Below are 27116 nucleotides of genomic sequence, written 5' to 3'. Positions count from 1 at the left end.
GGAGTCCGACATCGTCGTACTATTACGCCCAATGTCAGAAAGGGGTTAAGGGTTCATTCAGCTGACCAGGATACCGATAGCCAGTGTGCGAGTTCATATGTCCGCAATTCTAAACGGACCAACGGTCTGCATGAATAAAATCTCAGCGTGCTGATTTATGGACCAGACTAGTGCATGTAAATATATACTGCATTTGTTGCAATGCAACTTGTGGACGTGACATGGGCGGTCGCGCGATCAATCACAAGCCACGGCGTCAACGTGACGTCACCGCAAGGTCCTGCAAGCGCTGATTCGAAGAAAGGCTGCCGGTTAGTACCAGGGCGCGTCAGAGGGTGAGTATAGCGATATTTTTTATTTTAATTCTTTATTTTACACATAAATATGGATTCCGATACCGATTTCCGGTATTGCAAACATATCGGAACTCGGTATCGGAATTCCGATGCCAGATTCAGAAGATCGCCGACCTCATGGCCGACCCCACACAGGGGTCAGGTCAGCTTCCATAGAGTATAATACTGCCCCATAGAGTATAACACAGCCTCCATATAGTATAATGTAGCTCCATAGAGTATAATGTAGCTCCATAGAGTATAATGCAGCATCATATAGTATAATGCAACCTCATACAGTATAATGCAGCCCCATACAGTAGAATGCAGCCCTATATAGTTGAATGCAGCCCCATATAGTATAATGCAGCCCCATACAGTATAATGCAGCCCCATACAGTATAATGAAGCCCCAGAGTATAATACAGCCTCAAAGAGTATGATGCAGCCCCATAGAGTATAATGCAGCCCCATGTAGTATAATGCAGCCTTATAGAGTATAATACTGCCCCATGGAATATAATGCAGCCTCCATAGAGTATAATGTAGCCCCATAGAGTATAATGCAGCACCATACAGTATAATGCAGCCCAATAGAGTATAATGCAGCCCCATAAAGTATCATTCAGCCCCAAAGAGTCCATATAGTATAATGTTATCAGCAGCACATCTGCAGTTTTCAGTTTACAGTGGTGCTGAGAACAACGATTTCTGTTCCGGCATAAACAATCCAATCTCTCAATGAGTAGGCAGCATGTTCCTTGTTTAATATAATAAACCCCATAGTCCTCCACATAGTATAATGCACTCCATAGTCAGCCATATAGTATTATACACCCCCCATAGTCCTCCATATAGTATAATGTGCCCCATAGTCCTCCACATAGTATAATATTCCCCATAGTCCTCCATATAGTATAATACACTCCCCATAGTCCTCCATGTAGTATAATACACCCCCATAGTTCTCCAAATAGCATAATGCATTTCCCATAGTCTTCCATACAGTGTAATACAGCTCCCATATAGTATAACTCACCCCAATAGTCCTTAATAGGCCAGGGTCACACTTGCGAGTGTAATGCGAGAAACTCACATCAATACCCGGCACTCGGGACTGGAGTGTGCAGCTGCATGTATTTCTATGCAGCTGAACGCTCCCGTCCAAACCACCAGTGGCAGTGCCGGGTATTGATGTGAGAGACTTGCGCGACTTTCTCGCATTGCACTCGCAAGTGTGACCCCGGCAATAGAGTATAATTCAGCCCTCATAGAGTATAATGCAGCCTCCATAGAGTATAATACTGCCACATAGAGTATAATGCAGCCTTTATATAGTATAATGCAGCCCCATACAGTATAATGCAGCCCCACACAGTATAATGCAGCCCCATACAGTATAATGCAGCCCACATATAGTATAATGCAGCCCATACAGTAGAATGCAGCTCCCATATAGTATAATGCAGCCCCACATAGTATAATGCAGCTCCATACAGTATAATGCAACCGCATACAGTATTATGCAGCCCCAAAGAAAATAATGCAGCCCCATGCAGTATAATGCAGCCCCATAGAATATAATGCAGCCTCCACATAGTATAATGCAGTCCCATAGAGTATAATATAGCCACATAGAGCATAATGCAGCCCCATATAGTATAATCCAGCCCAATACACTAAAATGCATCCTCATAGAGTATGATGCAGTCTAGTGATGAGCGAATATACTCGTTACTCGAGATTTCCCAAGCACGCTCTTGTGTCCTCCGAGTATTTTTTAGTGCTCGGAGATTTAGTTCATCGCCTAAGCTGACTGATTTACAGCTATTAGCCAGGCTAAGTACATGTGGGGGTTGCCTGGTTGCTTGGGAATCCCCACATGTAATGAAGCAGGCTAGTAGCTGTAAATCATCCAGCTGCGGCGAAAAAAACGAAATCTCCGAGCACTAAAAAATACTCGGAGGACACCCAAGCATGCTCGGGAAATCTCGAGTAACGAGTATATTCGCTCATCACTAATGCAGTCCCTTAAAGTATAATGCAGTCCCATAGACTCCATATAGTATAATGCAGCTCCATGCAGTATAATGCAGCCCCCATAGAGTATAATTCAGCCTCATATAGTATAATATTCCCCATAGTCCTCCATATAGTATAATACACTCCCCATAGTCCTCCATGTGGTATAATACACCCCCATAGTTCTCCAAATAGCATAATGCATTTCCCATAGTCTTCCATACAGTGTAATACAGCTCCCATATAGTATAACTCACCCCAATAGTCCTTAATAGGTCAGGGTCACACTTGCGAGTGTAATGTGAGAAACTCACATCAATACCCGGCACTCGGGACTGGAGTGTGCAGCTGCATGTATTTCTATGCAGCTGAACGCTCCCGTCCAAACCACCAGTGGCAGTGCCGGGTATTGATGTGAGAGACTTGCGCGACTTTCTCACATTGCACTCGCAAGTGTGACCCCGGCAATAGAGTATAATTCAGCCCTCATAGAGTATAATGCAGCCTCCATAGAGTATAATACTGCCACATAGAGTATAATGCAGCCTTTATATAGTATAATGCAGCCCCATACAGTATAATGCAGCCCCACACAGTATAATGCAGCCCCATACAGTATAATGCAGCCCACATATAGTATAATGCAGCCCATACAGTAGAATGCAGCTCCCATATAGTATAATGCAGCCCCACATAGTATAATGCAGCTCCATACAGTATAATGCAACCGCATACAGTATTATGCAGCCCCAAAGAAAATAATGCAGCCCCATGCAGTATAATGCAGCCCCATAGAATATAATGCAGCCTCCACATAGTATAATGCAGTCCCATAGAGTATAATATAGCCACATAGAGCATAATGCAGCCCCATATAGTATAATCCAGCCCAATACACTAAAATGCATCCTCATAGAGTATGATGCAGTCTAGTGATGAGCGAATATACTCGTTACTCGAGATTTCCCAAGCACACTCTTGTGTCCTCCGAGTATTTTTTAGTGCTCGGAGATTTAGTTCATCGCCTAAGCTGACTGATTTACAGCTATTAGCCAGGCTAAGTACATGTGGGGGTTGCCTGGTTGCTTGGGAATCCCCACATGTAATGAAGCAGGCTAGTAGCTGTAAATCATCCAGCTGCGGCGAAAAAAACGAAATCTCCGAGCACTAAAAAATACTCGGAGGACACCCAAGCATGCTCGGGAAATCTCGAGTAACGAGTATATTCGCTCATCACTAATGCAGTCCCTTAAAGTATAATGCAGTCCCATAGACTCCATATAGTATAATGCAGCTCCATGCAGTATAATGCAGCCCCCATAGAGTATAATGCAGCCTCATATAGTATAATGCAGCCCCCTTATAGTATAATGCAGGCTCATATAGTATAATGCACAGCCCATATTGCTCTAATATAATGGCCACAATGTAGTCACTCATTTAAAAATAAATAAATACAACACACAACTCCTCGTTTCCCCGCTGCTCCGGTCTCTGCAGCGCGTCTTCTCAGCAGTTCCACTGCTCGACACAGCGTGACACATGATGAAGTGATGTCATTGCGCCAACTGCATCAGAAGCAGAGGGGGACTGATGGGAGAGGAAGACTAAGCCGACACTCCTCCATTATTGATTTTCTTCTATGATGCCGTTACAGTTGAATGCTCGATGTGGCGGTGCCAGAGCCCTTCTGACTCACAGGCCCCATAGCGACAACTAGGCTTTGGGGAATGGGGGCCTTAGGCAAATGCCTAGTTTTTCTACCCCTAATGCTGGCTCTGCAAATAATACTTCTATGCATTATCTATTCCATGACTTCAACTGTCCAGGATTGTATGGCACAACATTAGAACTTGTGACTTGTGAAAATAAAGTGGCAAGCTATTGCAATAAATAAGAGCTCTTATCAGCAAGTTAAGAATGACCAAACTCAGGTGGATAAATTTCAGAACAAACAGCTTAAAGAGGTTGTTCCCTTTCGTTTCTGCCCTGGCTGCAGTGTTTTCTAAAATAACCACTGCTTCTGGTGTCTGGCATTGGCTGACGTCATCTGGACAGCAAGGTGGACAATTAGTGAGCTCAGCAGCTCTGCCTGTGTAGACGTAATGCCCCCTTCAGGACATCTGAGCTCACTGATTGGCTGCCAATCTTTCCACGGTGAACAACACCAGGAGCACTGACAGAGACTCAGTGATGGACATGGGGAAGTTGTTTTATCATAAACTACAGCTGGGATAGAAACTTAATTGAAATGGAACGACCCCTTTAAGGCTTACATAGTTAACTAAAGATGTCAGATCATTGCTCAACTTTTGCAGAAAGCTGAAAAGTGTGCAAGCTTCTCAAGTGATCTTATGCTTCTTGTCCCCGAGCTTGTGCGGTAAGTGGCTCGTGATTCATTCATGACTCTTACTCAATGTCTGTCAACATATAAAACCTCAGATTTTTCTTGCAAAATCTTTCCAGCAAACCGCATTTCACATGCAAGTCGGTTATCTGAATCTTTACTTAGATAACCAGCTGCGGTATAAAATGCAGTCCACTCTATAACCTCAGCACAATAACCACTCTGGCATAAAATTTTAGCACAGAACATCTTAATAACCGTTTGTTTCTTAGATTGTTTCACTATGGGCGCTTAAATAATCACGATCATTAGACAAGCTGCAACATTTTAGGATATCTAACTAATTTTGCCTGCATAGAGCATTTCTGTATTACATTTAGGGTACTGCCTAGTGCTCTATTGGTCAACTATGAAAATACCGCACCTAAGAGTCTCACAGTATATAGCAACTGTCTATTGGACAGTATATACGGTATATCAGATGGAAGTGCAGTAATATCACCAGCCATTAGGGTTGGGCTTTTTCGTGGAACTCTGGATGGTCGCCATTATCACATATTGCAGCCACTTGTCCCATACAATGCCCTCATACAGTCCCATGTTTGTAATGTATGGGATTCTGAAAGTATTACTTAGCAGTAATGTTATTAGGCTTATACTAGTCCATAGATGATGGGAAGGACACCATGTTTTATTTAAACTTACCTTAACAAATGTAAAATTAATAAAACCTTCTGGAAATTGCAAGAGAAGATTTGATTTGGATGCACCACATGTGCCATTTGCATTTGTCTCTTTTGGTTTGATGTTTAAATATCTTTTCTCCTGTAAAATACAATATACAGACATGTTACAAACTGCCCAGAAAATGAGGGGTGGCATCATAATACCAAAATAAATGAATTACCCCCAAGGATGTTTTGGTTTCAGGATACAAGTACGGTAATTTGATCCCTTTGGTTCTAATGTTAAGTGTTTGGCAGATGGGGTGTAAAGTTTTTTGCCAGTAGGCACTGAAAGGTTCTCAAATGTCTTACTTTCCTATTACGTGGTTTCCTTTAAATTTGAACATTTGCTGTAGATATTTCCACCTTTATGGTTTGCTTTGTTTAGCTCTTACAGTTATAGAAAACAGAAAGGATAATGCCAGCTCACAGTTTATAGGAGTCCAGCGTGCACGGAACCACGAACCGACCACTCGTGTAGCAATTGCAAAAAAAGAAGAAAAAAGTTCCAGCTTCTGGTAAAATTTTCACAGTAATCTTTATTCCATCAAAAAAACAAATAAAAAAAATATACTGGACAGGAACAAGAGCAAGCGATGCATTTCGAACACGGTTGTTCTTTATCAAGCTAGATAAAGAACAACCGTGTTCGAAATGCGTTTCTTGCTCTTTTTCCTGTCCACTATATATTTTTTTTTAATGGAATAAAGATAACTGAAAATCTTACCAGAAGTTGGAACATTTTCTTCTTTTTTTGCTCGTACAGTAATACATTTTTTAATTGTTTTATGGCATGGAACATAAGGATACATTGGTTATTCTACACCAGCTTTTCCCATTGCATTCTGTATTTCATCCCTTTTACCACTATTAGTGTTACAGATGTGTTTCTAAAACATTTGATTTTCACTTTCAGACCCATTGAAAGACATTAAAGGAGTACAGTGGGGGAAATGTAATCCAGAATGATATATTGAGAACACAAATATACCTCCCATATTTTTCTTATCCAGGTGAACTTAACTTGACTAGCCTTGCAATGGACTCAATGAACTAGTTTTATCATGTAATCAAATGTTTCCTGGTTTAGCTATCTTTTGCTACTCAACAACATGCAAGTATCAATCCATATACTTACTGTTTTTCCTTTTATTGAAATATCTACTTGAAGCTCTAGTCCCATATCTGCAATAATACATGCTCCTTTGTTATCTTTTACTGTGTAGTTGCCAATTTCTGGTGGTCCAGATGTTGGGGGTAATGTTGGAATAACATGAGTTGTTGTATGACTGGTAGTGTTTGATGTGGTGGTGTTTGATGGTGCATGGGTGGTGGTGTTTGATGGTGCATGGGTGGTGGTGTTTGATGGTGCATGGGTGGTGGTGTTTGATGGTGCATGGGTGGTGGTGTTTGATGGTGCATGGGTGGTGGTGTTTGATGGTGCATGGGTGGTGGTGTTTGATGGTGCTTGTGTGGTGGTGTTTGATGGTGCATGGGTGGTGGCGTTTGATGGTGCATGAGTGGTGGGGTTTGGTGGTACATGAGTGGTGGTGTTTGATGGTGCCTTGGTGGTTGGTTGTACAGGACCCGAAGAGTCAGGCAAAACTTTTAGCATAGATGATGTTTGGGCAGATGTATAAACCAGAAAAGTTCCTAAAAACAGCAAAAGAAAGATCTGATCAGATTGCAATACATGCGAAAGCTTTTGAAAAACTACACAGCTATACACATTTAGAAATGCTGTACTTGTTCAAAAAATTGTTCATGTAGCTCAATTATTGGAATGATATTGCAAACAAATAACATATTGGCTTCATGCTCTAGGGTACCAGAGAAAAATATGTGGTGCCCCAGGGTCCTGGTTGTCACAGTAGCATTGCTTTCCTCATGGGGAGAGTGATGTTACGTTTGGAGGTAAGAAGGGATAACTGTCACCAGGTAAACACAAGCATGCAACATATTCATACTCCAGGCCACCAGGGGGAGCTTTTTATCCTATTTACTAGGTGACTCCCCATATATATGGTAGTCTGTAGGGAAAGTCAGTAAGTTCTTGCCAGGAAGCAGACTGGATCAGTCTGAGGCAGAAGAGGGTGTACAGAGCTGTGTAGCCGCAGTGCTGCAGTTCCTGGAAAGAGACATACAGAAAGCTGAATATATTGCAGTGAGCGTGTAGGAGAGCAAAGCATAGGAGAGGATACCAGTGGGAGACCAGCCACGAGCAGGCTGCCTCCTTCTGAGGCGCAGAGACCGGTAGCCGGAACACCGAGGTTGTAAGGGCCTCTATGACTTACATCAGAGACCGGCAGGACAGCTGAACTCCAAGTTACCTGTCCGCCTTAATACCCAGGTGGCACGTTGACACCCATAGAGCCCGGGGCGTGCTAGAGTCCCTATAAACAGGCTCAAGTCACCAGTCATACGGGTTATGTCCTATCCTATACGGGGGACAGAGAGAGAACATCTGTGAGGACCTTATCTGAAGCCATAGGCAGTAAGGGACTACAAAACCACCGCGCTAGTGGAAGGCTTTGATTTCCACCTGGATAAGGGGGCTCCTAACTTGCCTCCAAGCCGGCCGGACCCTGCCTGCCCTGGACTGTGGCTGCCTGAAGTCTTCAGTAAACAAGGTAAAGAGACTGCAAACCTGTGTCCTTGTTCCTTACTGCGCCATTCGCCATCTTTCATCTACACACCGGGAGCCTTGGGGATATACTTCACCTGTGGGAAGTTATACCATCTAGCTGCCATAACATCACCCCAGAGGACCCCTTAAAGCAGTGTCGGTCTACACTGACCGAATACCACAGATGGTGTCATGAACATAAACTTTATTTGCTTTAAAGACCTTTTCCTTTTACATGGGCGCCCAGGGCCACGGACCAGGTCGCCACTGTGACATCCTGCTGTGAAACACTGGACCCGGTACCGAGTACCCCACGGCCCAGGCAGGGCGACTCACATACAGAGGTCAATTCATTAAGACAGACATTGCATTCGCCAGTCTGGAATATGATGCACCCCATTCATTGGCAAGAGCCACTTAATGACTTTGGAGTATCTTCTCATTGGCGTGTGCTTTTGTACGCCTCTCCAGAAATGTTACTTTTGTCAAGGTCTGGAGCAGCATTTCTGGTGTAAGAAATGCAGGCACTTTTAATGAATTTGACAGGTGGCCTAGCCGCGCACCATTATGTCCCTCCTCCTCCCCAGATCTAACCATTTTGGCGGAGCGGCTTCAAACAGATGTGAAAACGGCAAAAGTCACAAGATGTTCACGCAACTCTGTACTGTGCAAAAACAAACAATCTTAAGTGTATAGTGTTCTATCAGCCCTCCCCCATAGACAGAGGTCATGGAAGGGGGAGGGGGATTTGTTATATTGACATGCTCAGTCCTTGTTGATTGGGGAGACATATGCTTCTGCCAGTTGTGTTTGTCAGAGACTTTGCTCAGTCCACAACTTTCTCAAGTGTACGGCTTCTTTTTCTGTTAAGACAAATGTTAAACAATTCACAAGCACAAACTTAATTTATAAAGCCTTGAACCATGTGTTGTCGAAAGTTGTATATTCTAGATATGGCAAGTATTTAAAGTGCAGTTGTATTGAATGTGTCCTAGGTAGTGAAAACATTAAAAATCTGCAACTAATTAACATTTCATTAATGCATCTTAAAAAAAATGTAGCAACTTCAAATTGTATTTGTAAAAAATATACTGCCGTTTGGTGTCTACAGATTCTTTATAGATCTATGTGATTCAGTGGTTACAGACTACAAACAAACTGTGTGAAGTCAGCTCTGCAGTCACACCCTTCATCTGAAAACATAAGATAGATATTTATACCTTAGGTGTGAACTTGATGAAAAGTGCATCACAAATCATTTTGATTTTCTACTTGTTGAAGCCAGTGATTGGCTGCATCAGTCACGGTAACGTTGCACAAGACATCATCACTGCAGGACCTGAAGGAACCACCAGAGCGGTGGCAGATTTTATACACCACCACAAAAGAGATGAAGCAAAGCGATCAAGATGTGGTGTGATTATAACTAAAATTTTACATAAACTATTCAGAAATTACAGCACTTTTTTTTCACAGACTCAAAAATACACATTAGTTATGTACACTCGCGTATTAATTGTGTGTTTAATTGCATGTTGTTGTTCTAGATACGCTGTGTTAGAAATTTTAAATTGACTTTCAATCTGTGATATGCACACTGTCACAATTCTAGTAATAAGTACACTGTCGCCATTCCCCCAATAAGTACACTATAACGCTCACCATCATGGGAAAAACAAGGAAATTGTGGCAGTGTGTGCTTCACAGTGTGATTGCAGCTGGACCCTACCCTATAAGGTAGCTCATCTGGGCCTGCTGCCTTACAACCTAAAGGAAACTATCCATTTTTAAACTTTTCATTTCATTAATATAAGTTATATCCAATTTAAATTTATTAGAGATGATGAAATTAATTTGATGGAAATTGAATTTGTTTGAGTCTTTAGGTATTCAGTGAACGCAGTGAATAGCCATTGCCATTTTAGATAATGCATAAAAGTGCAGCAGCCAGAGAAAGCCCACATTACCTCGGGCATCTGCATAATGCCATGCAGCCATCACATCACAGGGTAGAGCGCAGCCAATCAGGAGTAGCCTGTATAAAAGCAGAGGCAGGGAATGCAGCAGCCATTTTGAGGTGAATCTGAATATCAAGGTTTCATTGTATCCATAGGACTGCTTAAGTAGGTTGATACCGCTGACAAAAAAAACCTGTTTCCTTGTATATGTCGTGTATTCCTCTAGTATAAGATTTAAAAATGTACATACTTTTATATTCAAAGTAGTAGTTTTATTTATGCCCAAAAGTTGCATAACTGTCTAATGATCTGTTCCTTACTTTTTGTAGTCATCCGTGAATAAAAGTTTATAAATGAAACTCAACTATGAGCCAGCTTTCCTGCTTGTAAGTTGAGTAGAGGAGAATGATGTGAAATGGATCAGGGTTTATATAGTATTTTCCCTATAAATGGAATGTAATCAGGTTATTGATAGTGTCTGCTCCTGCCCTCAACTGAAACAGGGGAACTCCCAAACATAAACTGTTTGAATACAATGTACAGATCTTACTGAGCAGCAGATGAAAGGAGCTTCTAAAGGAGCATAATCTAGAAAACTGAAACTGTCCTGAATCATAGTGTTTGGGAGGGAGGAAGCAAAAGAAGGTAATGAATTATACTGGAAACAGAATGTTAATTGATCTATATGGTCATGTTTGTTTGGATCCATTTATTTTCTGTCTTCATACTTGACCTATCAGTGTTCAAATTGGCCACATTCCATGTGTATTGAAGACATTACTAGTTTTCTACAGCAACGTATTTACCTTCTAAACCCTGTCTGTAGCTCCTGCCCTAGTTCACTCAACAATCACAGTTATTTCAAATATTTTTACAGTTGAATTAGCATGAAAATATTTCCAATATACTGCTCTCCTCTTTGCCATTACTGCTCTAAAAAGCAGGAGGCTGCCTATCTGCGATGGTCTTGTGTGCAAAATGAAATTAGCAAATAGCTCACAAAGGCATTTAATCCAAATGTACTCAAACAGTTCAACAATCTATTGAGTCAAATTGTTTTCGTCTACTGAGTAATTCTTAGTTAGTTAATTTGTCCAAAAAGAGATGACAAGAAAGACTTCAAATATTTAGTCTAGCCTTTACTATATTAAAGCTTGTGTCATGCCTACAGCTTTCACTTGTTTTCTGTGGCATTTTTTTCTGACCTTCTACATTTATGATAAAACACTGCAGAAGCAAAGTCCACTAGGTTTAACAATAACTGACGTATTGCATTGTGTTATACAAATTATCAACTTCCCTTGAAGGGTTAAAAGAAAACTTAATGGGAACTTGTCATGTCCCAAAATGCTGTTAACCTGCAGATATGGAGTTAATCTGCTGATTAAAATAGTTCTAGAGTCATATGGCTGCCAGACTGAAAACCTAGCTGCCGGGAGGAAAAGGCACTGATTGACAACTGGGTCAGCAGTATATGAGTACAGCGCTGGCTGTCAGTCAGTGTCGGGGCGTGGTTACATCAGCTGCTCACTATGTGCTGATCGGTGACTGAAGCTGCGCTCTATGACTGAAAGCCTTAGGCTGCTGGGAGGAAAGGCACTGATTGACAACTGGGTCGGCAGTATATGAGTACAGCGCTGGCTGTCAGTCAGTGTCGGGGCGTGGTTATATCAGCTGCTCACTATGTGCTGATTGGTGACTGAAGCTGCGCTCTATGACTGAAAGCCTTAGGCTGCTGGGAGGAAAGGCACTGATTGACAACTGGGTCGGCAGTATATGAGTACAGCGCTGGCTGTCAGTCAGTGTCGGAGCGTGGTTACATCAGCTGCTCACTATGTGCTGATTGGTGACTGAAGCTGCGCTCTATGACTGAAAGCCTTAGGCTGCTGGGAGGAAAGGCCCTGATTGACAACTGGGTCGGCAGTATATGAGTACAGTGCTGGCTGTCAGTCAGTGTCGGGGCGTGGTTACATCAGCTGCTCACTATGTGCTGATTGGTGACTGAAGCTGCGCTCTATCACTGAAAGCCTAGCTCCTGGGAGGAAAAGGCACTGATTGACAACTGGGTCAGCAGTACATGAGTACAGCGCTGGCTGTCAGTGTCGGGGCGTGGTTACATCAGCTGCTCACTATGTGCTGATTGGTTACTGAAGCTGCGCTCTATGACTGAAAGCCTAGCTGCCGGGAGGAAAAGGCACTGATTGACAACTGGGTCAGCAGTACATGAGTACAGCGCTGGCTGTCAGTCAGTGTCGGGGCGTGGTTGCAGCCCGCCGCTCACTAGGTGCTGATTGGTGACTGAAGCTGCGCTCTATCACTGAAAGCCTGAGGCTACTGGGAGGAATAAAGTTAATTTCTTCCCGGCAGCTAGGCTGTCAGCGCGGTAGCTGTGCAGCTTTAGAGCGCCATTAATCTGCAGGATAGCAATCTTTGACATGACAGGATCCCTTTAAAAGAAAAAGTTTAATAGAATGTTAAAAGATATATATATATATAAAAAGATAAAATCCTTTCCTGCGTCGTTAAATAATAAATAAACAAGTAAATGTAAATAACACTGCAAGTGTAACGACCCAAGCTATAAAGTTATGCCTGCAGTGAAACATAGTGGGGGCAGTGTCCTTATGTGTCTTCATGAGTGCATGATGGTATCATAAATTCACAGCTGTACTGCTCTATATTGAAAGTAAAGATACTACCATCACTCCGTGCCCGTAGTACATTGGCACTTTGCCAATATGACAATGATCCAAAACACATATCTGTTGCATTTCTGAAGAAGAACAGGGTGAAAGTGATTCAGTGGCGAAGTATGTCTCCTGATCTGAACCCAACTGAACACCTATGGAGAGTTCCAAAGAGACAACTTGAGAATCACTCTCTATCCAGCATCTTTACTCTGAAGGAGGTCGTGCTTAACCCTGCTGTTCTGTTCGGTCTGGGGAGACCTATTTTGAACTTTGGTATTTTTTGGGGTGTTCAAGATGCGGTTCTGAAACTTGTGGTTGATTGACTTAAATGAGGATGGGTCGGTCGGCCACGGGTTTCAGAGCCGCATCTTGAATATTTTAAAGAATATTGAAGTTCAAAGTCGGTCATTTTTGACCAACAGAACAGCAGGGTTATTAAAGAACAGAAAAAGACCGATGTTGCAATATGTCATCAACTTGTTCATTCCATGCCTAAAGGCCTTGGTGGTGTCCTTAAAAATCATGGAGGTCATACAAAACAGTGGATGTAATCGATTTTGATGTGGAGTGTACTTATTTTTGCATCAACTAATTTTGAGACCGAAGATTCTGCAATAAAATTTGTATCATTTACCTGACTTTCATGTTATGGGTTAAAAAAATGTTCTCTGAAACTCAGTTTTGTCAAAATATTGGAAATTGTTCTTGTATTCAGTGAAAGATTGATTCAAATCTGACTTTTCAAAGTGGGGTGTATTCAGTTCTACTGAAGATATTTTTTGAGGCAGACAACCCTTCTAAAAATATAAGAAACGACATATTTCACTTTATCATTTATCATTTTTTCCAGTATGAGATTGTAAGTGACACAGCATTCAGGACTGGTTTACAGAACCTTTTGTGTGTGATTATTAAACATCTCGTTTCTATTTCCTTTTAATCAACACGTGATAAATAAAAGATACAAATGTGTCACAAGGTAACATGAAGAATGAAAGCAAAATAAGGAAGTTCCCAAATGAGGATATGAATTCTGGCCGTGTCTTCTGGGGGCAGATAACAGGAAGTTTCATAAGTGCAACCTAGAGATACAGTCAGTGTGTCTCATGTAGTGTTACACACCATAACGAGCAGAACCCTCTATTTTAGCCAGCACAGCGGACCGTGACTTTCCTAGACATGTGATGTAGTGAACCTTAGTAATTACAGAGTTAGGGAAACAGGAGCATTCTCTGCTCTTTATACCTTCCATTACAATTCTGCCTCAGCACTCTGGTGGTCTCCTGGGTTTCTGTGAACTGTAAGTGATGATGTTCCTATGGTGCACACATGACCACTACAGCCATTCACTGGATTTAGTGGTTTTCAGCTGATTTTTCAAAAATCACATCTGAGGCCAGTGACTGGCTGCAGTGGTCACTAGCAGAGCCACTGGAGCAGTTAGGGAGATAAGAAGTCAGTGGAAGTTATTTTATTATTTTCAAGCTTTCCCTGGATTTGGAAAAAAACATGGCCAACCCCTTTAACATGTACCAAACCATTGATGCAAAATATTGATCTAAAGTAAACCAGCCAAGTGTCTAAGATGTCTCGCAGCATGCATCAAATCTGTAAGACTACGTGAGCCATCTGTGAGGTATGTGTGCCACATATTTCGTTCTGTAAAGGTATTTTATATTCCCTACGAATGGTAAGGTTTTTTTTATAAACGTAATTTTTTGCAGCTCTACATATACTAAGCAAACAGGACTAATGGAGGGGCGACTCTTCCCAAAGACTAGTCATGCCTTCAGTCCCCTAATCAGGCCTGTTGGGCGTGACGCACAGCCTCCATACACTCTCCATTATGGCAGAACTTCCGGCACACCATGCTCTTGTGCAAGATTTCCAATGGTGCTACCATAACCAGGATTGCAAGTACACTGTTATCTAGATGGGTATGATTAGAGGATCCATGGCAGGGCTAGTCTAAGAGGAGGTCACCCACTGGGCTAGTCCTGCTTCATAAGCATATGCAGAGCTGCAAAATAAAAGTCAGTTTGTAAAAAATAGTTTGTGCCGTACTAATGCTGCTATCTGTTAAGGGTAAAGTAACCAGCAGGCATCCTGCTACAGTAGCGTGGGGGACAGTCAGGGGACCCGACTCCACTGGGTTATTCCTCGTGCCTTGCCTGCGATGTGGTACATGACACTGGCATTCTCTCTTTGGTGCCTATTGAATGTCTGCATTATGCACCACCCCACAGGCACCGCACTAGCAGTAACACAGTATATCAGATTTGCCTGGGGTGATCATTTGTTCTTTTTTGAGTAATGTCCAACAAATAATGTAACTTTAAGACACAAGTAAGAAAAAAATGTGTCATTTATATGAACGATGCTTGAGGGATGAGTTTTGTCTCGATATGAAAAACCTTAGTGACATATGCCAAGATGAGGGCTCATGTATATAGAAAAGTTGTGCACGCTGCTCCTGTATGAAGCTCCCCACACATGGAGCATGGCGTGTTCTGCTCCATGGTTCCTCCATGTTTACCATTGCCCGATTTCTCTTAATTTTTTTCGATATGATGCACTATTACAACAAACAGCTAACAGCACAAAAACAAATGGAACAAAAAACTCTTGTTTTTAATATTTTTACTCTCTTTTATAGTTTATCACCTATAAAAACAAAAACAAAACTGAACTAAACAGTCCAGTGTGATTATGGCCTAAAGCCTTAGCATGATTGGAGATGTGTTGTGAATTCTGTGGCTGAGTTCACTTCTGTGGTCACAAGTGGTATTGCAGTCTCTGGGCTTCCTCCCTCAGGTGTTTTGGTGAGCTCGTTGGCTGCCTTGCTATTTAGCTCCACCTGAGTCTGTCTTCCTTGCTCCTTGTCAATGTTCCAGTGTTGGATCTGAGCTACTGCATCTTTCCTTGGGCCTGCTGCTCTGCTAGATAAGTGCTTCTAGTTTGTTTTCTGTTTTTTCTGTCTAGCTTGCTATTAACTTTTGCTGGAAGCTCTGAGAAGCAAAGGGGTGCACCGCCGTGCTGTTAGTTCGGCACGGTGGGTCTTTTTTGCCCCTTTGCGTGGTTTTCGTTTTAGGGTTTTTGTAGACTGCATAGTTCTCTTTGCTATCCTCGCTCTGTCTAGAATATCGGGCCTCACTTTGCTGAATCTATTTCATTCCTACGTTTGTCTTTTCATCTTGCTAACAGTCATTATATGTGGGGGGCTGCCTATTCCTTTGGGGTATTTCTCTGAGGTAAGTCAGGCTTGTATTTCTATCTTCAGGCTAGTCAGCTCCTCAGGCAGTGCCGAGTTGCATAGGTAGTTGATAGGCGCAATCCACTGCTGCTTATAGTTGTGTGAGGATAGATCAGGTACTGCAGTCTACAGAGATTCCACGTCTCAGAGCTCGTCCTATTGTTTTTGGTTATTGCCAGATCTCTGTATGTGCGCTGATTACTGCACGCTGTGTTGCCTGATTGCCAGCCATAACAGTACAAGGAGCCCTCCAATGATTTCCAATAGAGGGAAAAAAGAAATCCTGACATCATTTTTTTTTCTTAGCTCTGTCTTCAGTCTTTTTTTTCCCCTAGACATTAGAGTGCTTCAGGACACAGCTGTGGACATGGATATTCAGACTCTGTGCTCCTCAATGGATAATCTCGTTGTAAATGTACAAAAGATTCAAGATACTATTGATCAGAAATCGATGCTAGAACCAAGAATTCCGATTCCTGATTTGTTTTTTGGTGACAGAACTAAGTTCCTGAGCTTCAGAAATAATTGTAAGCTATTTTTGGCCTTGAAACCTCATTCTTCTGGTAATCCTATTCAACAGGTTTTGATTATTATTTCTTTTTTGCGCGGCGACCCACAGGACTGGGCGTTTTCTCTTGCACCAGGAGATTCTGCATTGAGTAATGTTGATGCATTTTTCCAGGCGCTGGGATTGCTTTACGATGAGCCTAATTCAGTGGATCAAGCTGAGAAAAATCTGCTGGCTTTATGCCAGGGTCAGGATGATGTAGAAGTATATTGTCAGAAATTTAGGAAATGGTCAGTACTCACTCTGTGGAATGAATCTGCACTAGCGGCTTTGTTCAGAAAGGGTCTCTCTGAAGCTCTTAAGGATGTAATGGTGGGATTTCCTATGCCTGCTGGTTTGAATGAGTCTATGTCCTTGGCCATTCAGATCGGTCGTCGCTTGCGCGAGCGTAAATCTGTGCACCATCTGGCGGTATTGTCTGAGAGTAAGCCTGAGCCTATGCAGTGCGACAGGACTATGACTAAAGTAGAACGGCACGAACACAGACGTCTGAACAGACTGTGTTTCTATTGTGGTGATTCTACTCATGCTATTTCTAATTGTCCTAAACGCACTAGGCGGTTCGATAGCTCTGCCGTTATTGGTACTGTACAGTCCAAATTCCTTTTGTCCATTACCTTAATGTGCTCTTTGTCATCATATTCTGTCATGGCGTTTGTGGATTCAGGCGCTGCCCTGAATCTGATGGATTTGGATTATGCTAAACGTTGTGGATTTTTCTTGGAGCCTTTGCGGTGTCCTATTCCGTTGAGAGGAATTGATGCTACACCTTTGGCCAAGAATAAGCCTCAGTACTGGGCCCAGCTGACCATGTGCATGGCTCCTGCACATCAGGAAGTTATTCGCTTTTTGGTACTGCATAATTTGCATGATGTGGTCGTGTTGGGGTTGCCATGGCTACAAACCCATAATCCAGTATTGGATTGGAACTCTATGTCGGTAACCAGCTGGGGTTGTCAGGGAGTACATGGTGATGTTCCATTTTTGTCTATTTCGTCATCCATTTCTTCTGACATCCCAGAGTTCTTGTCGGACTTTCAGGATGTATTTGAAGAGTCCAAGTCTGATGCCCTACCTCCGCATAGGAATTGTGATTGTGCTATCGATTTGATTCCTGGTAGTAAATTCCCTAAGGGTCGTTTATTTAATTTGTCCGTACCTGAACACACCGCTATGCGCAGTTATGTGAAGGAGTCCCTGGAGAAGGGACATATTCGCCCATCGTCGTCACCATTGGGAGCAGGGTTCTTTTTTGTAGCCAAGAAGGATGGTTCGCTAAGACCGTGTATTGATTACCGCCTTCTTAATAAGATCACTGTTAAGTTTCAGTATCCCTTGCCATTGATTTCTGACTTGTTTGCTCGGATTAAGGGGGCTAGTTGGTTTACTAAGATTGATCTTCGTGGTGCGTATAATCTGGTGAGAATCAGGCAGGGAGATGAATGGAAAACGGCATTTAATACGCCCGAGGGTCATTTTGAGTATCTGGTGATGCCGTTCGGACTTGCCAATGCTCCATCTGTTTTTCAGTCTTTTATGCATGACATTTTCCGTGAGTATCTGGATAAATTCTTGATTGTTTACTTGGATGACATTTTGATCTTCTCAGATGATTGGGAGTCTCATGTGAAGCAAGTCAGAATGGTTTTCCAGGTACTGCGTGCTAATTCCTTGTTCGTGAAGGGATCAAAGTGTCTCTTCGGTGTGCAGAAAGTTTCATTTTTGGGGTTCATCTTTTCCCCTTCTACTATCGAGATGGATCCGGTTAAGGTTCAGGCCATCCAGGATTGGACTCAGCCGACATCTCTAAAAAGTCTGCAGAAATTCCTGGGCTTTGCTAATTTTTATCGTCGCTTCATCTGTAATTTTTCTAGCATTGCCAGACCATTGACCGATTTGACCAAGAAGGGTGCTGATTTGGTTAATTGGTCTTCTGCTGCCGTGGAAGCTTTTCAGGAGTTGAAGCGTCGTTTTTGCTGTGCCCCTGTGTTGTGTCAACCTGATGTTTCTCTTCCGTTCCAGGTCGAGGTTGATGCTTCTGAGATTGGTGCAGGGGCGGTTTTGTCACAGAGAGGTTCTGGTTGCTCAGTGTTCAAACCATGTGCTTTCTTTTCCAGGAAATTTTCTGCTGCTGAGCGTAATTATGATGTGGGCAACCGAGAGTTGCTGGCCATGAAGTGGGCATTCGAGGAGTGGCGTCATTGGCTTGAGGGTGCTAAGCATCGCGTGGTGGTTTTGACTGATCATAAGAACCTTACTTATCTTGAGTCTGCCAAGCGCTTGAATCCTAGACAGGCCCGTTGGTCGTTATTTTTTGCTCGTTTTGATTTTGTGATTTCATACCTTCCGGGCTCTAAAAATGTGAAGGCGGATGCTCTGTCTAGGAGTTTTGTGCCCGACTCTCCGGGGTTATCTGAGCCGGCGAGTATCCTCAAGGAAGGAGTCATTGTGTCTGCCATCTCCCCTGATTTGCGGAGAGTGTTGCAGAAATTTCAGGCTAATAAACCTGATCGTTGTCCGGCCGAGAAACTGTTCGTCCCTGATAGGTGGACTAGTAAAGTTATCTCTGAACTTCATTGTTCGGTGCTGGCCGGTCATCCAGGAATCTTTGGTACCAGGGAGTTGGTTGCTAGATCCTTCTGGTGGCCATCTCTGTCACGGGATGTGCGTGCTTTTGTGCAGTCCTGTGGAATTTGTGCTAGGGCTAAGCCCTGCTGTTCACGTGCCAGTGGGTTGCTTTTGCCCTTGCCGGTCCCGAAGAGGCCTTGGACACATATTTCGATGGATTTCATTTCTGACCTTCCCGTTTCTCAAAAAATGTCGGTCATTTGGGTGGTCTGTGATCGCTTTTCTAAAATGGTCCATCTGGTGCCCTTGGTTAAATTGCCTTCCTCCTCTGATTTGGTGCCTTTGTTCTTCCAGCATGTGGTTCGTTTACATGGCATTCCTGAGAATATTGTTTCTGACAGAGGTTCCCAGTTTGTCTCGAGGTTCTGGCGAGCCTTTTGTGGTAGGATGGGCATTGACCTATCTTTCTCCTCGGCCTTCCATCCTCAGACTAATGGCCAGACCGAACGAACCAATCAGACCTTGGAAACATATCTGAGATGTTTTGTTTCCGCTGACCAGGATGATTGGGTGTCATTTTTGCCGTTGGCTGAGTTCGCCCTTAATAATCGGGCCAGCTCGGCTACCTTGGTCTCTCCATTTTTCTGCAATTCTGGGTTCCATCCTCGTTTCTCTTCAGGACAGGTTGAGTCTTCGGACTGTCCTGGTGTGGATTATGTGGTGGACAGGTTGCAGCAGATCTGGACTCAGGTAGTGGACAATTTGACCTTGACCCAGGAGAAGGCTCAGCTTTTCGCTAATCGCAGACGCCGTGTGGGACCCCGACTTCGTGTTGGGGATCTGGTTTGGTTATCTTCTCGTCATATTCCTATGAAGGTTTCCTCTCCTAAATTTAAACCTCGTTTTATTGGTCCGTATAGGATTTCTGAGATTCTCAATCCGGTGTCTTTTCGTCTGACCCTCCCAGACTCCTTTTCCATACATAATGTATTCCATAGGTCGTTGTTGAGGAGATACGTGGCACCTATGGTTCCATCTGTGGAGCCTCCTGCCCCTGTTTTGGTGGAGGGGGAATTGGAGTATATTGTGGAGAAGATTTTGGATTCTCGTGTCTCTAGACGGAAACTCCAGTATCTGGTCAAATGGAAGGGTTATGCTCAGGAAGATAATTCCTGGGTTTTTGCCTCTGATGTCCATGCCCCAGATCTTGTTCGTGCCTTTCATGTGGCTCATCCTGGTCGGCCTGGGGGTTCTGGTGAGGGTTCGGTGACCCCTCCTCAAGGGGGGGGTACTGTTGTGAATTCTGTGGCTGAGTTCACTTCTGTGGTCACAAGTGGTATTGCAGTCTCTGGGCTTCCTCCCTCAGGTGTTTTGGTGAGCTCGTTGGCTGCCTTGCTATTTAGCTCCACCTGAGTCTGTCTTCCTTGCTCCTTGTCAATGTTCCAGTGTTGGATCTGAGCTACTGCATCTTTCCTTGGGCCTGCTGCTCTGCTAGATAAGTGCTTCTAGTTTGTTTTCTGTTTTTTCTGTCCAGCTTGCTATTAACTTTTGCTGGAAGCTCTGAGAAGCAAAGGGGTGCACCGCCGTGCTGTTAGTTCGGCACGGTGGGTCTTTTTTGCCCCTTTGCGTGGTTTTCGTTTTAGGGTTTTTTGTAGACTGCATAGTTCTCTTTGCTATCCTCGCTCTGTCTAGAATATCGGGCCTCACTTTGCTGAATCTATTTCATTCCTACGTTTGTCTTTTCATCTTGCTAACAGTCATTATATGTGGGGGGCTGCCTATTCCTTTGGGGTATTTCTCTGAGGTAAGTCAGGCTTGTATTTCTATCTTCAGGCTAGTCAGCTCCTCAGGCAGTGCCGAGTTGCATAGGTAGTTGATAGGCGCAATCCACTGCTGCTTATAGTTGTGTGAGGATAGATCAGGTACTGCAGTCTACAGAGATTCCACGTCTCAGAGCTCGTCCTATTGTTTTTGGTTATTGCCAGATCTCTGTATGTGCGCTGATTACTGCACGCTGTGTTGCCTGATTGCCAGCCATAACAGAGATGCCTCCAATGACCCGTAGGCCTCCGATCTGGTCCCGCTATACCTCTTTATGCTCTTCACATGGTTATACAGATGTTAATGAGAGTGGGGTTGTTGATGCAGCAGGCTCATCTGTCACTTATGAGTACCCCTTTAAGAATATAAAATTTCAAATGCAACTGGGGTGAAATTACTGTCATCAATGCCTCGGTTGTCTGGTAAGTGTAGGACAATTCACATGACCCTACAGCCACTGCTCAATTACTATACATACTTCGATGGTATTAGGGGGACACCCAGCAGGGTACTATAAGCAAGGTAAATGATAAAACCTCAGTATCAAGGACAGAGAATTAGTTTATTTCTATTATGCTGCTGAAGATCATCTTCTGGCTTCAAAATACCACTCTATCAATGAATGAACTGATTTTCAGTCACTGTGATTTCTCGAACAGATTTGTCACATGTGAATTTACCTTGAAATTCCCATTCTTCGTTGATATTTTAGCTTTTTGACAATGTTACGTATTGTGACAGATGATTATAGGTAATCATGTCTGATCAGTTAAGCCTCCATTACGCATTAGATAGCTGTTGCAGAACAGCTATCTCACCCAAATCTCCCATACACAGGAGAGCTCGCCCCGCCAAGAGCTTCTTTGTTCTCTATGAGATCCGCTGCCAAATAGCTCTGGTGGTGGCTTATCTCTTAAGGTACCGTTACACTAAACGACTTACCAACGATCACGACCAGCGATACGACCTGACCGTGATCGTTGGTAAGTCGCTGTGTGGTCGCTGGGGAGCTGTCACACAGACAGCTCTCTCCAGTGACCAACGATCAGGGGAAAGACTTCGGCATCGTTGAAACTGTCTTCAACGATGCCGAAGTCCCCGGGTAACCAGGGTTACTAAGTGCAGGATATTTATCCTGGTTACCATTGTAAAAGTAAAAAAAAAAAACAGTACATATTCACATTCCGATGTCTGTCACGTCCCCCGACGTCAGCTTCCCGCACTGACTGTGTCAGCGCCGGCCATAAAGCAGAGCACAGCGCTGACAGTCAGTGCAGGGAAGCTGACGGCGGGGACGTCGGAATGTGAGTATGTACTGTTTTTTTTTAAACTTTTACAATGGTAACCAGGGTAAATATCGGGTTACTAAGCGCGGCCCTGCGCTTAGTAACCCAATATTTACCCTGGTTACAAGTGAACACATCGCTGGATCGGCGTCACACACGCCGATCCATCGATGACAGCAGGGTGATCAGTGACCAAAAAAAGGTCCTGATCATTCCCCAACGACCAACGATCTCCCAGCAGGGGCCTGGTCGCTGTCACACATAACGAGATCGTTAGCAGGATCGTTGCTACATCACAAAAAGCGTGACGTTGCAACAATATCGTTAACAAAATCGTTATGTGTGAAGGTACCTTAAGAGAAGAAAAGGATCTGAAATAAGACTTGTCAAATCCTTATCTCCCCCAACAATCATCTGTCACACATTAGATTGTCGATATTGGTTTCTAAAGTTACCGTCACATTTAGCAACGCTGCAGCGATCTAGACAACTATGCCGATCGCTGCAGCGTCGCTGTGTGGTCGCTGGAGAGCTGTCACACAGACAGCGCTCCAGCGACCAACTATGCGAAGTCCCCTGGTAACCAGGGTAAACATCGGGTTACTAAGCGCAGGGCCGCGCTTAGTAACCCGATGTTTACCCTGGTTACCAGTGTAAATGTAAAAAAAAACAACAGTAAATACTTACATTCCGGTGTCTGTCCCCTGGCGCTCTGCTTCCCCTGCACTGACTGTGAGTGCCGGCCAGCCGTAAAGCAGAGCGGTGACGTCACCGCTGTAATCTGCTTTACGGCTGGCCGGCGCTGACAGTGCAGGGAAGCAGAACGCCGAGGGACGCGACAGACACCGGAATGTAAGTATGTAGTGTTTTTTTTTTTTTACATTTACACTGGTAACCAGGGTAAACATCGGGTTACTAAGCGCGGCCCTGCGCTTAGTAACTCGATGTTTACCCTGGTTACCAGTGACGACATCGCTGAATCGGCGTCACACACGCCGATTCAGCGATGTCTGCTGGAGATCCAGCGATGAAATAAAGTTCTGGCCTTTCTGCTCCGACCAACGATGTCACAGCAGGATCCAGATCGCTGCTGCGTGTCAAACACAACGATATCACTATCCAGGACGCTGCAACGTCACGGATCGCTAGCGATATCGTTGTTAAATTGTTCAGTGTGAAGGTACCTTAATGTGTATGGAGGCCTTTAATAATGCATTCATCCCCTATCCTGTGGATAGCTGATCAGTGTTGTTGGTAAGACAAAACCTTTAAAGGGATTCTGTAAAAAGGTCTTTGCCACCTAATCTGAGAGCAGAATAATTTAGAGACAAAGATTCTACTTCCAGAGATGTGTCACTTACTGAGCTGCTTCCTGTAGTTTTAAAGGGACTCTATCACCTGAATTTGGAGGGAACAATTTTCAGCCATAGGGGCGGGGTTTTCAGGTGTTTGATTCACCCTTTCCTTACCCGCTGGCTGCATGCTGGCTACAATATTGGATTGAAGTTCATTCTCTGTCCTCAATAGTACATGCCTGCGCAAGGCAAGATAAGGAATCAACTGCTTTGCAGGATAACCTTGTATGCGGTTTGAGTTATACATCCTTCGCAAAGATTAACCTGCCCAATTCCAGCCTTGTTGAAGCATCCCCAGATCAACATTTGGTCGTCTAATGGTTAGATGGAGACCTGGAGAGGCGTACAAGCCACTGTATCTTGCACCCACTGTAAAATTTGCATACAAGGTTATCTTGGAAAAACAGTTGTTTCCTTCTGCTCAGGCAATGTTCCCCAACTCTGAGGACTGGTTTTTCCAGCAGTGCAATGTGCCATGCCACACAGCTAAAATAATGAAGGTGTGAATGAAGGACCACCACATTAAATTCCTGCCATGGCCAGCCCAATCTCCAGACCTGAACCCCATTGAAAACTTCTGGAATATAATCAAGAGGATGATGGATAGTCAGAAGCCATCAATCAAAGAAGAACTGCTTACATTTTTGTACCAGGAGCAGTGTTATAGACTGGTGGAAAGCATGCCAAGACGCATGAAAGCTGTGATTAAAAATCATGGATATTCCACAGAATATTGATTTCTGAACTCTTCCTCAGTTAAAACATTAGTATTGTTGTTTCTAAATGATTATGAACTTGTTTTGTTTTGCATTATTTCAGGTCTGCAAGCAATGCATTATTTTTGTTACCGTATTTTAACCATTTGTCATTTTCAGAAAATAAATACAAAATCTATTGCTTGGAACTTCGGAGATATGTTGTCAGTAGTTTATATATTAACATCTTGCCCTCATGACTTGGCATTTTGATATCTGTTTTTGGGGTTGTGCAATATTTGGTCATTCTCATGTGTATAATCATGTGACTTACATACTTAAATTTATCTATTTTTTGGAATATCATATTATGCATTGCTTGTTTATATTAATTCTTAAATGAGACTAATTTCATGTGACTATGCAAACATGTGCATTACTTTTCAATTGTTGCACTCAGCACTTTTCCGTTTGATTCCGACATTGACTGTATTATATATGAGGTCTGATTTTGGTATATATTGGGGATCCTTCACCAACATTCATTCCCATTATTGTCCAGCGATTAATACCTCTTTCTACATTTTTGATCTGGACATCCATATATTTGATTATGAAACTAGCTTATGTACTCTTTGGTGCACATACATCCCCCTCCCCTATTTTTATTTCCCCATTCCTGCTTTCCTTTTTCTTCCTTTGGTATTTCCTTCTATACAGGTTTTCTCCAGTGTACGAGTCTGCACCACTTGGAGGACAATTATGCAGACTGACTGAACAATGAGTGAACAGCCATGACTACCTCCCCCCAATCCCATGGGACAATGCCCTGGAATGGGAGATGAGGTTTATAAAAGGGCCCTGCTCCTGTCACTGGTTCGATTCTACAGGAAATCAGCCCAGGGACCATGGTTCCAGCTGGTGGAATACAGATCTGCTACACTGCCCAACACTGAGCCCACAAAGTCATTTGGATACCCAGGATGGGGCAATCAGGTTGCCTGGCTACATACCTCATTGTGCTTGGTCAGCTTCCTAAGCTTGCCACTTCCTAAGCTTGGGGAAGGAGTTCAGTGGGATTAGCCCAGCCTGTGTGGTCTTTCTAAAGACAGCTGGATCAGTGGATGAAATTTCGCGCCCATTGACCCTCGTGTCTCCACACTGTAGATAAGTGAACATTTGCAATCTTGGTTACAACCCCAAGCAGCATTTTTTCCACCTAACCCAATTATGCTTTGGACATATTGAAATGCGTTAGTGGACTTTTATACTTTTATGCTGCTGTCTTTTTCCTTTTTGGATTTTACAGCACTGGAGTCCTGTGTTCAAATCCCACCAAGGAAAACATCTGTAAGGAGTTTGTATGTTCTCCCTGTGTTTGCGTGGGTTTCCTCTGGGTTCTCCAGTTTCCTCCCACACTCCAAAGACATACTGATTGGGAATTCAGATTGTGCGCCCCATTGGGGACAGCGATGCTGATGTCTGTACAGCGCTGTGGAATTAATGGCGCTATGCAAGTGAGTAAAATATATAAATAACTGTCCTTTTAAATGAAACAGATGATTTTAGTGATCTGTTCTGGAGCGGGATTTCTCTGTTCTAAACCGTTTCCATTATGTGCAGTTATTTTCCCAAACTGCAGATTAATTCTGAGTCTGCTTCCAGTAACATTGGGAATGCGTGGGCGCAGTCAGACCTCACAGCTTATATGTGAGTTTCAAGCTGTATGATTCAATGAACAGCATCATTTTACTTACTACGTCCCTCTGGATATGCAAATATGGTGTTCTTATAGGCAAAGAACCTTCTTTATTTTTCAGTTACGGACTCTACTTACAGAACAGAAACAGCTCTAGATGCCTTGTATACATTGAAGCAGTGTATTATGTCACTCCCAAAATATATAGGAGCACAAAAGATACAAAAGTTAGTACAGATATAAAGCCACACTCACCTGGGAACAGCAGAAAACAGATCAGCGTCAGGCTCGCCATGGCTCAGTGTCAGCAGCTACTCTTCTGTGGGGAGAGAGGTGCAGCTCTGCGACCTTATCTACAAGTAGGAGGAAGTTTAAAACTCTGCACAGTTGCTGTCACGTGAGTTTTAGAAACTGAAGTTTCTTTTTCCGCATTCGGGGATGATGAAAGTCATTAGTGCTGGATATTTAGTATCTTCCTCATACAAGTGGTGATTTCTACGTCTATAATGCTCGATTTTAAAATGTGTGATCGCATAGAAATTAATGCTGACTGTTTTGTACATATAAAGTCACATTTTCGGGAGGAAATCAGTGATGTGGCTGTGGACATTTCAGAAGTTACACATAAGGTCCATGTATCAGGCCCCTTGTATAAATAATGTTGGGATGGGTTTTAGAACCAGGTCATCATTAATAAGAGTGGGGTCATTTTCTTAAAGTCTCACTCATACAGCACTGCACAGACCTGCTCGAATAGCGCTAATGATCCATAATAGTGGCGCAGTGCTTAGAACGTCCGATAATACAGCAAGACGTACACAAGAATGCTGGATGTGTAACCCTTTGTGTACTGGCCTTTAGTGAGTTCATACTGCGAAGTATCAGTGTTATTCTCCAATAATAACAGCTTAGAACATATGTAAATCTGCAGGAAATAATCCTAATTAATAAAAGGCTTTCAAAATGGAAATCCTTTTACAACTACTGGGGCAGGATAATTCATAATTGTGTTATAGATGCAGCTTTTGCATCAGGCAAAATGGGAAATCGGAGGACCCTTGCTCTATAAAGACGTGGGAATCGCATCTATCGGGTATTTATAGAATGGGATCTTGAGCATTTTTAAAGTCCTATAGAGAAAACTAGAGAAAAACATTTTTTTTTTGCT

At 43.2% G+C, this 27116-nt stretch overlaps 1 protein-coding gene across 2 annotated transcripts in view; it reads right to left on the bottom strand.

Moving 5' to 3' along the window:
* LAMP3 (lysosomal associated membrane protein 3) overlaps nt 1-26341 on the bottom strand; it is a 47321-nt gene extending 20980 nt beyond the window's left edge. Inside the window, exons 1-4 of one of the 2 annotated variants that reach the window (XM_069727242.1) lie at nt 26204-26299; nt 10023-10090; nt 6568-7082; nt 5410-5529 (exon numbers count right to left, since the gene is read on the bottom strand). In XM_069727242.1, the coding sequence (XP_069583343.1) occupies nt 5410-5529; nt 6568-7082; nt 10023-10053 (666 nt within the window). In that variant the 5' untranslated portion in view covers nt 10054-10090; nt 26204-26299. Of the gene's footprint in view, nt 1-5409; nt 5530-6567; nt 7083-10022; nt 10091-26203 lie in introns of both variants that reach the window. The other variant, XM_069727241.1, reaches the window with a different exon arrangement.
* Between the last annotated feature and the right edge of the window lie 775 nt (nt 26342-27116).

The sequence above is a fragment of the Ranitomeya imitator genome, chromosome 5 (genome assembly GCF_032444005.1).
Source record: "Ranitomeya imitator isolate aRanImi1 chromosome 5, aRanImi1.pri, whole genome shotgun sequence".
Taxonomy (NCBI): Eukaryota; Metazoa; Chordata; class Amphibia; order Anura; family Dendrobatidae; genus Ranitomeya; species Ranitomeya imitator.
The sequence above is the reverse complement of the archived record's forward strand: the minus strand, read 5'-3'. Positions and strand labels throughout refer to the sequence as shown.